Source organism: Eleutherodactylus coqui, chromosome 1 (genome assembly GCF_035609145.1).
Source record: "Eleutherodactylus coqui strain aEleCoq1 chromosome 1, aEleCoq1.hap1, whole genome shotgun sequence".
Taxonomy (NCBI): Eukaryota; Metazoa; Chordata; class Amphibia; order Anura; family Eleutherodactylidae; genus Eleutherodactylus; species Eleutherodactylus coqui.
In genome coordinates this window covers 239,080,488-239,097,987 of record NC_089837.1, presented here as the reverse complement: position 1 = coordinate 239,097,987, position 17,500 = coordinate 239,080,488, and the positions used below count along the sequence as shown (strand labels likewise).

At 39.7% G+C, this 17,500-nt stretch overlaps 1 protein-coding gene across 1 annotated transcript in view; it reads left to right on the top strand.

The window, feature by feature from the left end:
* Positions 1 to 17,500, top strand: part of LAMA4 (laminin subunit alpha 4) — a 156,132-nt gene that overhangs the window by 26,095 nt on the left and 112,537 nt on the right. Inside the window, exons 2-3 of the mRNA XM_066607137.1 lie at positions 3,900 to 4,001; positions 16,777 to 16,904. Coding sequence (XP_066463234.1) covers positions 3,900 to 4,001; positions 16,777 to 16,904 — 230 coding nt within the window. The remainder of the gene's footprint in view (positions 1 to 3,899; positions 4,002 to 16,776; positions 16,905 to 17,500) is intronic.

Here is a 17,500-nt window from a genome sequence, read left to right as displayed (position 1 = left end):
GTCTGTGCTCTTTGCTTTCTATTGTCTGCCATTTTTCTGCTGCATCACAGTCTGGAAAGTCCTAAGACCTCCTTAATATAAGCTCCATCTCTCAGTCAATCAGCAAAGAGCTTAAAGGTCCATTTAGACACAACGATTATCGCTCAAAATTTGCTCAACAGCCATCTTTAGAGCGATAACCATTGTGTCTAAACGCGCTACCATCGTGCACTGTTCATGTACTGTTCGTTCATCGCTGATTTTTTGCAAACTAACAGTCAGCGATGACTCTCATCAGCGCTGCACAATGAGTTCTTAGCGGGATAACACTGATAGCATTCTTTCAGCTGGTATCCCGCTGGGAATTCTCAGCGGGATACCAGGTGAAAGCTCCAAGAACAAAGCAGCTGTTTGCATATACAAAGCAGCTGCTGTTCTTGGAGTTATTAGTGGTGTCCTGCTCCGCCTTCATTTAACTCTTAAGTAGCTAATTAGCTACTATTGTTTGAGCGATTTCTGAGCGATCATCTTTCAGTGTAAATGGGGCTTAAGGTTTTGACAGTACATCAGAGAGAGCCCAGTCAAATCACATGACCCTCTGGAAGGTCCTGCAGATACACATATACACTTTAGCTATTTAAAAACAGGTATAACAATAGGGTTAACCCCCTTACAATTCTTGCAATGGATGTGTGGCTTGTTGCACCATTTTGTTGAAAGTAAATCATTAATTTTTCATCTGTTGACTGATTCTTCAGCAATTTGTGAAAGCAGGATTTTGTCATACAATTACTTCACAATACCCAGTATAGCATACCAAGTCAAATGCAGTCAGGATATCATAGGTACAGTCCACTTTGTTCAGAGATGTGATGGTTCAATAGCCATAGAGGGGGATTTATGAAGCTGTCTGAGGGCGCCTTCACAATGGCGAGAAAATCGTGCAATGCGAGAATGAGTAAAAAAGCTGAATTATCAAACCAATGACTTTCAATGGTTTTCTTCACATTTGCAATGTTTTCACTCATGCAATGTTGCGAGAAGGAAAAATCACAGCATGTCCTATTTTTCTGAGTTTTACTATCTCCCATGTCTCCCTATGGAGCTTCCTTTTTATCGCATTGCAAAGCACAATGCATTTTTAACATTAGAAAGTCCTATTGATTTTCGCATTAAAAAATCACGACAAAATCGCATAAAAAATGCATGAGAAAATCGCAAGTAGCAGTGATGTTTTTGCAAGAAAAAGCAGTGCTGACACTCAAAAATTGAGGCAAAGAAAAAGTTGTAATTTTGCTGCGATTTTCTCGCAGCAATATTGCAATCTCCAGTGTGAAGGCGCCAGAAACTGCCTTTGTTGCCTACAGCAACCAATCACAGCACAGCTTTCGTTCCTCATAGTGCTTTTGAAACATGAAAGCTAATCGGATAGGTTGCTATGGGCAACAAAGGCCTTTTTTTCTTATACAGTTTTCGCAACTCTGCTTCATTATCTTCATCTTTTGCATTGTCAATTTTCATAGGAAACCATACAAAAACTAAGATGATATTGGGTTTTCTAGCAAGAGAATTATTCTGTTTTAAGGCCCATTTACATGGGACAAATGTCGGGCAAACGATGCCCGACACTCGTCCCTGCATACACTCGCTCCTGTGCTGTTGCATGGGAGCAAGTATCTCTGGCTCACTCACAGAGAGGCCAGCAGGGGGGGTGGGGCGGCTGCAGAAGATTTCTCTCCTCACTCTCCCCTGCCCCTCTCCTTTGACATAACACAGCGGCCGTTCACTACTGAACAGCTGCTATTTACACTGAACAATCAGCGATCAGCTCATCGCCCATCGTTTATGCAGCATAAATGATGGTCGATGATCGCTCAGTGTAAATAGCAGTCTTCAGTATTGAACGGCCACTATGTTAAGTCAATAGAAAGGGGTGGGGGAGCGAGGAGAGAAATCTCCTCCAGCCGCCCCCGCTGTGAGCCAGCAATACTAACTCCTGTGCAGCAGCACGAGAGCAAGAATGTGGGGGAATAAGTGTCAGGCATCGTTTCCCTGACATTCGTCCCGTCTAAATGGTCCTTTATACATTACTCATTATTAAATGTTAATTAGGATATCCCTTGAAGGACAATTACTTCAGAGGCGTAGCTGAGGGAAGGAGTGGCCAGCAGGGCATGTGCTCCAGGTGTAGTCAGGGCTGAGGAGAGCATGAGCCTACAAGTTTTATACATTAAATCAGTCATTTGTATAGCTGCAGCATCCACATATATCTTAAACCAGGAACAGATAGATGATGATAGCAGCCCTGCAGTATTCCCTGTATTATCAATGCAGTTTTTGTTCATGAATTGTTATTTTTTTAAATATGTTATCGGCAGTCAATTTGCTTATGATGCAATTAACCTCTTACTGGCCTGCCTATTTTGCACTTTAAGGGCTTAGTCACACGGGCGCACTTCAGGAAGAAGACGGCCGCACTTCAGTCGGTCACATGTTCTTTCTTCCGGTGCTGCAGAGAGACGTCTGTCCTGAAGTGCGGCCGTCTTCTTCCTGCAGTAACACGGGCGCCGATGTGCTCGTGTGATTAAGCCCTCATGACAAGGCAATCTTTTTTCCATGTTTACATCATTTTCCAAGAACCATAACCTTTTTATTTTTTTGTTCATATAACCTATGAGGCTTGTTTTTTCTTTTGCTGCTTATAAGCTCTGACAGCATTTTTTAAAAAGAGTCTAGCGTAAGAATGGAAAAAAGCTAAATTGTTTTCACAAAATAGCCATGTGCCAAAATGTACAACTTTTTTTACACCAAATATAGTCTCAGAAACAATGAGATTTCCCGTGTCTTCATTCTTACCCAGATGTCCTAATGTTGTGATTTGGTGCAGGGGACAATGATGTGAATACAAAACCAACCCCACATCTTTGATCCCTATAGCTCGGCGTGATAGGCGTTGTTTAGATAATGAATAACTTAGTCATCTCTTCCTCACGTATTGCTAATGTTCTTATTTATGACACTTCACATTCAAAGTTATGTCCACACGGCGGAATTACCCGTGAGAAAATGTAACATCAACTTCACCTCTAAAAGCCAAGTGAAAATCTGTGTCTTTTTACTGTGGATCCACATGCGGAATTTGCACTGTCACTTCTTGATGTGTAAATGAATAGAAAGGTAATATTCTTGTATCAGATTTCTACATGCGAATTTTGTCAATTAACAGGGCAAAAATATGTGGATTTTGAAATGGCTTTTAGAGGGGTAATTCATGTGGAATTTTTCCACAGTAAATTCCGCTGTCTGAATATCTATACATGTATTTGTAATATCATCCAATAGCTCCTGCAACTGTGTTCCTGATGCCATCCCATACCTCCATCCTTCCTTTACCTTAAATCCATAAATTGTGCCTCACAGTCAACGTACTGTCAATAGCTCTCTTCCCACCTCTGACTTGGAAGATAGATAGATAGATAGATAGATAGATAGATAGATAGATAGGATAGATATGAGATAGATAGATATTAGATAGATAGATAGATAGATAGATAGATAGATAGATAGGAGATAGATAGATATATGTAAGATAGATAGATATGAGATAGATAGATAGATAGATAGATAGATATAGATAAATAGATATGAGATAGATAGATATGAGATAGATAGATAGATATGAGACAGATAGATACATAAATAGATAGATAGATTAGATAGATAGATATGAGACAGATAGATAAATAGATAGATATGAGACAGATAGATAGATACATAGATAGATAATAGATAGATAGATATTAGATAGATAGATTTGACAAATTTTACTTAGCCATTACATTCTGGTTGTTGTTTTGCAGTCAAGTAAACGTTTGATAAAGTCATATATCAATGAAAACCTCTTTTTTTGCTTTTTGTAGAGATGTCAACCCGGATTTTTCTACTCAGTTTCTGGAGAATGTCTGCCATGTACATGCAATGGAAACTCAGCCAAATGCCTGGATGGCTCAGGGTCTTGTTTGGTAAGATTATTTTCACTATGATTTGCTGTTTGCTACAACAGGGCAAACATCTGTGTTTATGAATTTAAAGCTGGAAATTCAAGAGAATTCTAGCCGCTAAGTATTTGATGTCTATACATATGGTGACCAGAAATCCCATTGTGTAAGTTTCTCTCATACTCTTTTTTGTCTTTTGTTGGCATTTTACAATTACAAGCCCTGAATCTTCTTTGAAGAATTATATTTTTCTACAGTCTCTATACTAAAGCAAGTCAATAATTTTAAAGGGGTTGTCCCATTTAAACAACCTCTGTTTATATTAGGGCATCAGGTCATCATAGAGTGGGATTCCCTGCTTAGGATTCCCCCTCTATGATCCATTTGTGAACTAGCGTAAAGAAGCACAAAGAAGATTTTCTGGGTTATCCATCTAAATAGATGCCAGTTCCATTTCAGCATGCATTGGCAGGAAGTGTATAGCTGGTCACATCTTTCCTTGGCAAAATCAGCCTACCTGTTTATCAGGGGTTTTGGGGGTTGGAAAGCTGGCAATCAGCTAATTGCTGCATCAGCTCTCATATTAAATCAACTGTTAGCAACTAACTGTCAGGCAAGCTACAGAACAATGCATGTCAGTATGTGGGCAAACAATTGAGAGGTTATACTCAGAATTGTTATAGCCTTAGGCCTCATGTACAGTACAGTTAACAATTCTTTCAAATCAGAGTTGCAGACTGCTCTTGCAGCAACAACAATTGAAGGAGACAGGGTTTTCCTTAAAAAGAATGTGTCACCAGAAAATGACCTATTGTATAAAACAGGTTTTTATATTAAATATATTTTTAAGTATGTTTAGTGACTTTTTTTCTAATTTTCAATATCATGATCTATATTAAAAAAAAAATCTATCATCCTGCAGTTCTCACACTGGCCACTAAGGCCAACAATAGTCTGCCATATATATATGATTCTTTCCCTTTAAGGCCATATTCATACAGGGAATTTTCATACAGAAATCTGTAACATTTAGGTGACCTTCATTCGTGGTGCATTCGCCGCGCGCTTTCTGCAGTGGAAAGCCCACAGTAGAGATGCATCAAATCCACACGTAAACTGTCTAGATTTGGTCACATTTTTATTGGGAATCTGCTTCAGGGTTTAACCCTTACATTTCAAGGGCTGAATTCTGCAGCATCAATAGACATGAATCCACACCATTTTTCTAAGCACTGTGGATTCATTCAGTAAATCAGGGTTTCCTAGGGGGCTTTCTCTTTCTGCCATTTATACAATGACTCCATCTGCTGGCTAGAGTCAGTTATGTGGTATGTGACATGTTTGAAAGGCCCCCGACAACAGAGCGGCCAGTAATCTACAGTAAGAATACCCTGCCGGACGTCTTCTGACATCAGAGGGGTACAGCCTTCAATCAGAATGTCTTGGATTAGAAAGGATTAATGCTGGTGAATTTCTGCAGTGATTCTGCCCATCAGAAATTTAGCAGCATGTCTATCATGTGTGAAGACCACATTATAGTTCAAGCAAAGTGGATGAGATTTTTACAAACTGTCATACACAGGCTGCAGGCGAAAAACACTCGAAATCTGTGCAAAACTTGACATGCGATGCAGATTTTAAATATGCGATGTGAATTTATGCTGCAGATTTCTCCCTTTGCATTGATATGTAGCACATCCACAGCTTTTGCGCACCAAAATTATTTTAAGTTTCATTGTGGATTTTGTATGGATTTTCTGGTGCAGAAAATCCACAGTGGACCCAGAGCATACCAACATACCATACACGAGTTTACTCACTAGAAACATTTATCACCTATCTACAAGACAGGTGATGAATATATGATCGCTGGGGTCTCAGACTGCTGGGACACTCAGAGATCACAAGAATGTCAATTCCCAAGTCCCCCATGTGAATGAAGCAGAGTAGCGCATGCATGACAACCATTCCATTAACTATTTATGGGACATTACCAAGAGTAGTTCTGAGTTGTCTCCATCGGTCCCATAGAAGTGAATGGATTAGTGATCATGTGGAAAATAATTTGTTCCTTTTGGTTGTATTTATCACAACTAACTGTGCTCTTTAACCTAGATGTATACACACACATATAACCAGTTAGTTTGAACGTGTCACTAAAATATTATCAGGTTTTTGACCTATAAATTGAAAAATCCTTGACAACTAGAGTTGCATGAACCAAACAAGTAGAACCTTGTTTTGGGTCGAACTGTGCTAATTCTACACATCTACTGGATTGGTTCACTCAACACTAGTCCTGAACACTGGTGTATAACACTGTCTAAGAGCCATAAAAGCCTCTCAGAGTGTTAAATTGGGCTTTTATGACTCTTAGACATGAATTCCCTGGTAATCTATACAATATGTTATCTTGTTCATTATGCATTACGTTCTTCAAGCTAACAGACTTGCCTATGTTTTACAAAAATTAATCAGTAAATCGACAAGTAATTAGAGATGAGCGAGCATACTCATTAAGGGACAATACTCGAGCGAGTATCATCCTTTTCGAGTCTCTGCCTGCTCATCAGAAAAGATTCGGGGGGGGGGTGGCGGGGGAGAGCGAGGGGAAACGAGGGGGAGATCTCTCTCTCCCCTTCCCGCTCCCCCCTGCTCACTCCCGCAACCCACCTCTCACGCCCGCTGGCACACGAATCTTTTCTGATGAGCAGGCAGGTACTCGAAAATGACGATATTCGCTCGAGTATTGTCCCTCAACGAGTATGCTCGCTCATCTCTACTAGTAATGTGCACTTTTACCAGGTTAATTTCCTTGTAATTGTGGATTATATTCAGTAGCACTGTCTTGGGAACATCATTCTTCCATGGATAGATATTATACTATATCATCCATATATGAATGTGTTAGGAAACATAAGGACCACCTGGAAATCATCAGCTAAAACCACAGAATATAATGTACAAACTGAACTCTTGTCCAGTCAGGTTCACATAAAGGACTCTGACAGGTTTTCTGTAGTAAATATTCAAGTCCTACAACTTTCTAAACCATCTTGTTGCCACATAAATGAGATCATTTTGTCACCATAGATGAAAAAAGGCTTTCATGTCTTGGATTTCCGTTCTCAGACTGATCATGGATCATTATCACATGTAGAATAGTTAAGACAAGTGTTTGCCATGACTGTACTTCCTCTCAATGTTAGGTTACCATGTATTCCTGATTAAATCATTTTTGGAAGGAAGACAGGAAAAAAGAAGAGTATAACTGAGTAATTGTTTTGTGCTGTGCAGTGGGATATTCAGTGTTCTTGTCCGTAAGCGGTCAGTCATTGGTATACCACCGGAAGCTTGAAAAGTCTCATTTCACAAAACGAGAAAGGAAAAAATACTTTTACTTTTAAAGAAAAAATGCCAACAAAATTATCCAAACCCGAACGATCTTTATGCACTTTTATGGCTCAGGCAGGGGTGTACATGCCATACAGGCAGCCCATGAGGCCAAAGGAGATAGGAGGCCCAGCCAATAAAAAAGCAGAATCCCTTACTGGAGCAAGGATTTCATCTCCACAAGCCTTATGACATTAGGAAACAAGGTTGTGAAGAAATAACACAAGCATCATTAAAAGGGGAAGAGGGGCAAAGAAGTATCAAGTCCTCATACCCCATGTGATTGGAGTGTAATAGTTATAACAGAAGAACTATATATCCCATTTTCATTTTTGTTCTGGAGCCCCCTCACCTTCGGCCTCTCACTTGTCTGGGCCAAGCTGTTCCTTTCCTACCAAATGGCAAACAGAAATCTATCAGTTTCACTCCAGTAACATTACAATTAACAATTCTGCCCAAGCAATAGGATGACTTGTATTTTTTCGCATTTTTCATAACCATAACTCAGCATACAGGGCTAGATAGCTGCACATGCCATAAGTCTGTATCGCACAACTGCGTTTTTGGGGTCCTTTTGGTGGAATAATTGTTTTCAAATGGCATCTATTTACACGCTATGACAACTTGGGGCTCAGACCCACTGATTGCCATCTTATCTTCACAAGATAGCAGCACATTAGGAAATCCCATCTGAAACATTGACTTTTTCTAAAAAACTGGATTCGCCAGACTTTATTACTTTTCTTCAGCAAAATAGGCAGTAGTCACACTCTTTTCACAGGTTTCAAAGTGCACATGTAAAATAATACCTGGCCGTCCAGCCACTTACTAACACAAGATTTTAAATCCTAACTAACTGTAGGCATAACGCCTTAGCTTTACCTTATCAATGTTCATAGTCCATACCATACATGGTATCAGTTTAGGGGGTTTCCTTCCATGTCAGACTTGGCTCACAGTGTTCCTTTCTGTCAGATAGCAATGAGGACCAGCAATTGACTCCAAGGGACTAGAGATGAGCGAGCACCAAAATGCTCGGGTGCTTGTTACTCGAGTCGAACTTTCAGTGATGCTCGAGAGTTCGTTTCGAGTAACGAACCCCATTGAAGTCAATGGGTGACTCGAGCATTTTTGTATATCGCCGATGCTCGCTAAGGTTTTCATTTGTGAAAATCTGCAAAACACAAGAAAGTGATGGAAACGACACAGAAACGAATAGGGCAGGCGAGGAGCTACATTTTGGGCTGCATCTCAAGTTCCCAGGTCCCACTATTAAGCCACAATAGCGGCAAGAGTGAGACCCCCCCCCCCACTGTCAGCGTAAAGATCGTTCTCCTCTGCCACAGCTGTAACAGCTGTGGCAGAGAAGAACGATGTTAGCCCATTGAATTCAATGGAGCCAGCAATACAGCCGGCTCTATTGAAAGCAATGGGTTGCCGGCGTACGCGGGATGAATTGTCAGGAAGGGGTTAAATATATAAGCCCTTCCCTACAATTCATCCAGAAATGTGTAAAAATAAAAAATATATATATACTTACCTGGTCCCGGCAGAACGATGTTAGCCCATTGAATTCAATGGAGCCGGCAATACAGCCGACTCCATCGAAAGCAATGGGCTGCCGGCGATCGCGGGATGAATTGTCGGGAAGGGGTTAAATATATAAGCCCTTCCCTGCAATTCATCCAGAAATGTGTAAAAATAAAAAATATATATATACTCACCTGGTCCCGGCAGACGGAGTTCAGCGCGGCAGGCTGCAGTTCTCCTGAACTGCTCTGAACAGCTGTGAGTAGTATTCAGCAGTCGGGGATTTTAAATCCCCGCCTGCTGAATGAGATGCCTCTGATTGGTCACAGCCTGACCAATCAGAGGCATCCCTCACTCACACCCATTCATGAATTCATGAATGGGTGAGTGAGGGCTGCCTCTGATTGGCTCAGCGCAGGGACAGCTGAGAGCTGCCCCCGCTTCTGGCCACTCACATGACTGAACTTCTACAATGTTCACATAATCATTTACATTTTTTCGTAATTTTTTTCGTTCAGTCTGCAAGGTAGTTCATATTTGGTCTGCAGGGTAGTCTGGAAATGACTGGCAATGGTTTGCAAACAACCGAATGATCGCCTTTTACATGCAACAATGAGCAAATGAGTGATGATTTTTATGTATGCAAACAATGAGTGATGAACAATAAACTAATTATTGTTGACCATTGGCCATGCTTACACTGAACAATTATCCCGCACTTTTGCAAGATTCAACGATTTTTTGCACAATAATTGTTCTGTGTAAAAGGACCCGCAGATTCTGCATTTATTCAATGACTACCCAGTAAAAGCCAAATCAAAGGAAAGGTTTACTTACAATTGCTTAATACACAGAGGTCAAGTTTTTCCATTGATATTTATGTAAATAAATGCCATCTTTACAGAGGCAAGAGCGAGTTGTGCTTGAGAATTTTGGCGCAACTCAAATCATACAGCACATAGACACCCCGCCCGCGAGCTGTGCAATGTCCAGGACACAGCACAGGAAAATAGGACATGCTGCAATTTTTCAAACTTGCACTATTGGTGTAAATTAACCCATTGAAAATAATAGATTATTTTAACACATGAGTTCTGTGTGTATCGCAATCACATAGATCTCACACGTTATTATCGTTCGTGAAAATATCGCCTTGTATCAGTGTCCTGATGTCTGGATGTTTCCTCCCTCATTCTCAAAGAGGTTTTTCAGCAGCTGTTGTATGTATTGTACAGTATATGTCACAGCAGCTATAGCATGGACCTTGTAATACACAGCTCTGCAGCTTCAGACCCCCTCCACCTTATGTCAGTCAGTCAGTGATTAACATGAAGCACTCTATATGTATGTATGTGTGTGTGTGTGTGTGTGTGTGTGTATATATATATATATATATATATATATGTGTGTGTGTGTGTGTGTGTGTGTATATATATATATATATATATATGTGTGTGTGTGTGTATATATATATATATATGTGTGTGTGTGTGTGTGTATATATATATACATATATATATGTGTGTGTGTGTGTGTGTATATATATATATATATATATATATATATATATATGTGTGTGTGTGTGTGTGTGTGTGTGTGTGTATATGAAGCTTAGAGACTGCTCGGAGAGGGATACAAAATAGCACAGTACTTTCCGAGCATTGTTGCTACTTCATTGTAGCGATCGACAGGGTTAGAGTGACCAAGCCTCAGCAGATCATACATCGGAGAGAAGTGATGATGTCAACGTCTATCACTAAAATGACACTGAGTGTGCCCAGGCGTGTGGATCATGTAGGCCATGACTGAAACTGTGATGTCAGCCTGATCCCAATTCGACACAGGCGACAAGCCATTACACTTAGGGCTTTGACTGACAATCATGTTATGTAATACGCTTTCTGCTGCACATTTTTTTTACACATTGAACGACTCTATTTACCACCGCTCATTCACATGGGCGAGGGAATCACTCCGCCCTGATTTAAAAGACTAATTTGCCTAACGAGGTTCCAGTGATCACTACATTTAGCGCATACCCGCATGGGAAGTGTGTGTGTTTGCGCACCTCCCGTTGGCCTATATGGAGGTCTTTGGTGCGCAAAACACAGAAAGTTAAGCCAGGTCCTATTTTTTTTTTTTGCACCTGGGCGCAAAAAACAGTAAGTGCAAATGAAGCTATTGAAATCAATGGGTTCTATTCTCTGCGTTATACATGCCGCACATAAGCACTGCGTTTCATTTTCGTCTGTCGAAGCTCTGAGGCTGATTTGACACACAGCGATTTTATTAAAAGCACCACTTTTTTCATGGCAGTTTTCATAGCTCTTTTACTGAGGCCAGATGTTTCATTAAAGTCTATGAGTAAATCTGAAATGCACTCCAAACAATACTTGTTTTGGTTGATTTTTACGTTTTTTGGGTCAGCATCATTTTTTCAGAATACAGTATGCCTTGGGTATGGCATTTTTTCGGCCTTTCTCCAATAGGCTTCTTTTATAGGACTTTGTAAAAACACAATAAAATGCTTGAAATTCATGAGTTTTTTACAAGTAAAAAAATACCAATGCTGAAAAACTGTTTGTGAAGGAAGGGTATATTCATGCTATATAAATTGGGACCTCCCTGTTCAGTTATCACTTTTCCACCAGTTGTTTAAAAGCATTAACATTGTTATCCTATGCATTGCATATATAGATTACTGCGGAGAACATCCGACCCCTATGTTGGTTTTCTGAGCAAAAAAAAATCAATTTCCACATAATGGTCTAAAAATAAACAACTTTGTTGATGTTCTGCGGTTATATACAGTTTTTCACACCATGCTAGGAAATGGGGAGTTCTTTCTGTTGAATGACTATGAAGTGGTACACCCTGTGCAATAGTAAAGGTGGTTTCACACATGAAATTTTTTTAAGAAAAACGGTTGTTTTGGGGTGATAATTTTCCTGATGTTTTTTCATACATTCTTTTTTAAATATCTCTTTGGCGAATGTTCGCTGTAAAGACAGTAAAGAAATGTGAAAAGCAAATGCACTGCAAACTGTGTTTGTTTTTTTTTTGCTGTTTCCTTTTCTCACATTTAGGGCTTATTCACATGGGCATATATCGAGCGTGTTTTCACGCCCGGCCGATATAAGCTGCCCCTCTGATGCATTGGCTTACAATGCATCAGTGCACAGGGGCGTATTTCTGCACCATGAAAGCGACCAACCAATGCGCTTCTACGCCGGCGGCAGCTGCATAGATTTCTATGGGAGGTGGGAGGGAGTTTAGCAGTGTGACTGCTAACCTCCCTCCCCCTTCTCCTCTCCGCCCCCTGCTGCTGTTTGCTATTGGAGGGGTGGGGTGGAGCTAAGCTACCCCCTTCCCATTGCTGGCTGCAGACAAGGGGCAGGGAAGGGGGCAGGATCTTAGCTCCGCACCCGTCTTGCTCCTTCGCATTGCAAACGACGTGAGGGGTGGAGGGAAGGGGGAATATCTCCCCAGGCCCCACGGCATTGTGGCCTCAGCATATATGCGCCAGGCTCTCTGTCCAAGCATTTTTACAGCGCCGGCAGGCGCACGTAAAATGCCTATAGCTGGGTAAATAGCCCTGTAGTATGTTTTGGGGTCCATTACATCTTTTTCAAACTGCAGCAACCCTTTACTAATGAAAATGCTTGTAAAAAACACAAACATGAAGTTCATGGTGTTTTTTACAAGAGAGAAAAAAAATCACAAAATTGCGTGTGAAGGAAACCTCACAGTTGGAGACATTAGTGTTCTTTCATATCTGTCCTCTTGATTAAGTATGTTCAGATATTTCTGTCATGAGATAACACACTTTTTCCAAAAAACTGGTTTTGTGATATTCTGTCACAAAATGTCTATCCTATGTATATTTATTATGGGCACCCAGTGGTTGTCATGTGAATTGCAGAATTCAATGGATTTGTTAGTATATTGTAATATTGAATAAGGGTTCTTTTACACAGGCCAAATCTGCTGCAAAGGTGAACATTTCCATTAAACAATAGCTTTTTAATCTATAGTAAGTAGATAAATACTAATTTATATGGGGCACAAAGTACTGAACTAAGGGTTTTGCAGTTTTGAATTAAGCAATTACTTCTATGGTATAAATTATTTGCAAAAACTGTTTTTAATAACGTTTGTACCCAATACATCTGTTTTTTCATATGAGTTCAATCAATTTAAACTTTCTTCTGTGGAAGTGGTATTTAGTATTGAAATGAATAAAAGGAACAGAAAATATGTCATACAGACAAACTTTAATGTCATGTAGGTTTGTAAGGATGCTCTATAGCTATTGAAGTTTTTAAAGCCAAAGCGGTAAGTGGTTCAAAAAAGAGAAGAGGAATCCTTCCTATACACTTACCCTTCCTTTACAATCCACTCCTTACACACGATCGTATTGCTTGAAATATTGCATTAAAGTGACATGTTTAAAAGCACCTTAGAACAAATGCAACTCCTATTACTCTAGTAAATGATTAACATACAGTTGCAATGGAAAGTATGTGAACTCTTTGCAATAACCTGGATTCATGCACCGATTACTGATAAAATGTGGTCTGATTGTTATCGAAGTCTTAATTAAAGACAAATATAATCTAACAAAAATGATAACAAATAATAATTGTACCGTTCCTGTCTTTTATTGAGTACACTACATAAACATCCAAAGTGGATCTCTTCAGATTGAGGTCCTGGACTGCTGTTTTTACATTATCGTGTAAAATATTTTGATACAGGTTAGAATTCATTCTTCCTTCAATAATTTCAAGGCGTCCAGACCCTGACATAGCAAAGCAGCCCCAGCCCATGATGTTCCATCCACTTTGCTTCACCGTTGGGATGAGGTTTTGTTGTTGGTATATTTTTTTTTTTAAATCCAAAATTATTTAGAAAAATGTTTCACATAAACAATTATACAACAGGACATCTTTTGATGACACATTTCCTTTAATAGGACACTCACTCCTAGCAACAGTTCTGAGTTTTCTCCATTTCTAAATAATTTGTAATATGAAAAAAAGGGTTTAATACGGTGTTAGCTAGTAGACTAAAGTGCGATTGTTCTCAGTAAGAGAAACCAAGTAATCTTGTAGATATGATACCTTTTAATGGCTAACAAAAATATATGATGTTACAGCAAGCTTTCAGGATATCGACCCTTCATCAGGCTGAATGAGCTAAGTCATTAGCCTGACGAAGGGTTGAAATCCCAAAAGCTTGCTGTAACATTTTTGTTAGACATTAAAAGGTATCTTACGTGGTTTCTCTTACTAAGAACAATCACACTTTAAATAATTTGTCTAACAGTGGACTAATATACACCTGAATAGCAATGCTTTTATAACCTTCTACAAATTCAATCATGTCTATAACATACCTTCTGATGTTTTCTGGAAGTTATTTTCATTGAGATATGGTTCACACTGACTTATTTTTTTTTTAGAACAGACTTGTGAGAAACCAGGCTTTATATACCTTTGTTTAATGGACAAAGCACTTGTTAAAGCCATACTTTAAATCTCATCTCCTTAACATAAACAACTTTTGTCAATTAGCTTTTGAAGACGTTCTCTCCTAACATGTCTATTTAAGTATAAGCATTCTGTAACTCTGTGATTTCCTGTTCTTCTGTTATTTTTTGAGAAAAATATGAATAAACTAATAACTGGGCACTACCATTTCCCTTGTCAAAGGAGTATGTCCCTATGCAGTCGGATATTGTCAACACTGACTGGACTGTGGCAGACTGTGTAGGGACACACACCGCCAACTAGCAACACCCAGTTATTAATTTAATTAAAAATTTCCAGAAGTAATAAGTGAGGTGTCGCAGAAGGTGGTGTCATGGTGCAAGTTCAAGATATGATGCTGATGAAGGAGTTACAAAAATGAGTGATATATACAAACACAAGAATGAAAGAAAGTAAGTCAAGGTCCCATAACAGAAAAGCAAAGTAACTTTTAAGATAGAATTTAGTACCACTAACAACGGCTACCTAGACCTTAATTTGGTTAACACTTTAAGCAATAATAAAAACAACTATTAAAAGGCAACCATTGATACATTAACAGTTAGTCAATTGCATGGTGCTTTACTTGACGGGCTGCATTCTTTACTATTATCAGTACGTTGAAAACACATTGTCAAAATTCCAGTAATATACTTGCTGTAATTCTCTTACCAATCCTAACCAATAGTACAGTTATTTCCTGACGTGTTGCTCTAATGGTGTGCACACCTACAATGAGGATGAGGTCGGCCTCACTTATGCAAGTTATTTGGGAGTACCGACTTAATGAACTTGGGCTAATCCAAAGTCAAGAGCATTCCTCCACTGCAAGTTCTTGGGGTCCTGATGAAAGCATTGACACTTTTTCAAAGATGAATTTTGTTGTTTGGGATTCCTCTCCTCTAGCCGATTCCCTCTGGCTCTGGTTCCTCCTGCAGCCACTCTCTGTAGTGCAGTTCAATCCCTGGGGCTTCAGCTGTACATCCTCCTGGTCAGCGGCTGTTCTTTTACATCTCTGCACCCAGCAGCAAGTTGTTCTGGCACACACACAGGCTATGGTGCCCGTTCTTAGCAATACAGCCCTTCCAACTGTCCTTTCACAGTCACTGTACACTGCCGATCCTTCACCCTGATACCCCAGCAGCACCTCTTGGTCCTCTACAGTTCCTGCACTCACCTCCCTGTGGCGCATATCTATTTATATAGTCCCAGAATCTTCAGGACCTTTTTTTTCTGGGGATGAGGTCTGATTCCTTATCATCCCCTATGGTAGGGGTACAGTCTTTGGGTAGTGACACTCTAAGACGAATCACTGAGGCAGGAGGATCAATAAAGAAAATATATTCACTGGAATGATCCCTTAAAATTTAACTTTTATTTAATGAATTAAAATATGGTGCCCCATACACATAACGAGAAAGACAAGACAACATAAAGAAGGATATGGATTGCTGGTTATGTGCCTCTATGGATGTGCAGGCAACTTGATTTATCAATCAACCAGATCCAAATATCACTAAGAAAATACTGGCAGTTTAGAGAAGCCAGCTTCCAAACTTCTAAGGGTTAGGAAAAGTCCATTTACAAGTTTCGTATTTATAGAGATACAGGTTTACTAGCGAAATACTGGCAGTTTAGAAATGCCAGCTTATAGACTACTAAGGGTAAAACGAGTCTGTTAGTAAGTTTCGTATTCTAGAGATTCTGGTTCAAATTCACACTCTAGTTGTGTCACTTCCGCATCACAAGAGGGGAGGAGCCTCCTTGCAGTGCTTTCCAGCGCTTCTATATTGTATCCTTCCCTGCTGCTGACCTGGCAGGGAGCGCAGAACTATACACCAGTGCTTTGTTCGCCTCTAAATCCTCTCTACACCTCCAGCCCTGTTGGATTGGGAAAAGGACACAAAGCTAAGACCTAGCGGTTGTCCTGCTTAGCAGTGCAAGGGGCAGCAAGGAGACAGTGCTTCCCCCTTACAGAGGAATGGCACAATGTGGAATTATCATGCTCCAGAATTGTTAGTTCAATTACTTACTAAAGCATATGTGTCAGGACAGCTGACAGGTTCTCTTTAACATAAAGATTCACTTACTTTCTTTCCCTGCATTGTGGATATTTATTCAATGAGCTCAATAAAAAATAAGAACAATACAGCTGTTTTTGTGTTATTAGCTTAGTTAGATTGTATGTCCATAATTATGACATAGTTAACAAACAGACCACATATTGGTAACTAGGTAATTCCAACAGGCTAACATTTCTTGCAACTGTATTGCATAATGAAGACTATAAAAGAGCAGCTCTTATTGCTCATTCATCATGTTACCGCTTTACATTTTTCGTATAGGACTGTGAAAGAAATACAACCGGGAAGCATTGTGAAAGATGTCCAACAGGATACATGGCTGACGTGGTCGAAGGCGTTTTAAGATCTTGCCTTCAGTGCCCCTGTCCACTACATTTTAGCTCCAACAAGTAGGTGATTTCATAACATACTTTACAACAGTTATTTTTTATGTAAGCAATAAAAAGCTAACTGTCAATGTTTCTTTCAAGAGATAAACATCTATCAAATATATAGTGAATTGTGCCTTTCAGTAGCGAGAAAGATTATTGACCAAAAAAAAAAGCAGAATTATGGTCAAATTGCCCACAAATGGACACCTCAGATGTATTTTTATGGCACGCTTAAAACTGTGGATGCTGGGATTTAATTGATTGTTCGTGGTATCACATTCCAGAGAACTGGTGCAGCATGAGAAAACAATTGGAGACAAGAATGGAAGCTTTGGATTATGCATAAAGGTAGTTTTAGATTGTTAGCAGAATGGAGAGCACTAGTAGGGTAGCAGACCAAGATGAGGAAGGAGAGATGGACATGCGAACACACCATAGGGAATGCATTGGTTCTAATAGACGCATGCTTTTGTGTGCGCGTATGCACGCACAAAAACACACTCGTGTGAAGCCACCCTTTCCTTTATTTATAAGGAAATATATTGCCTTGAGTTTCATTCTTTGTCTCTATTGGCATTTGATTTGATTATTTTGCTGCTGCACTGTATTTGTGT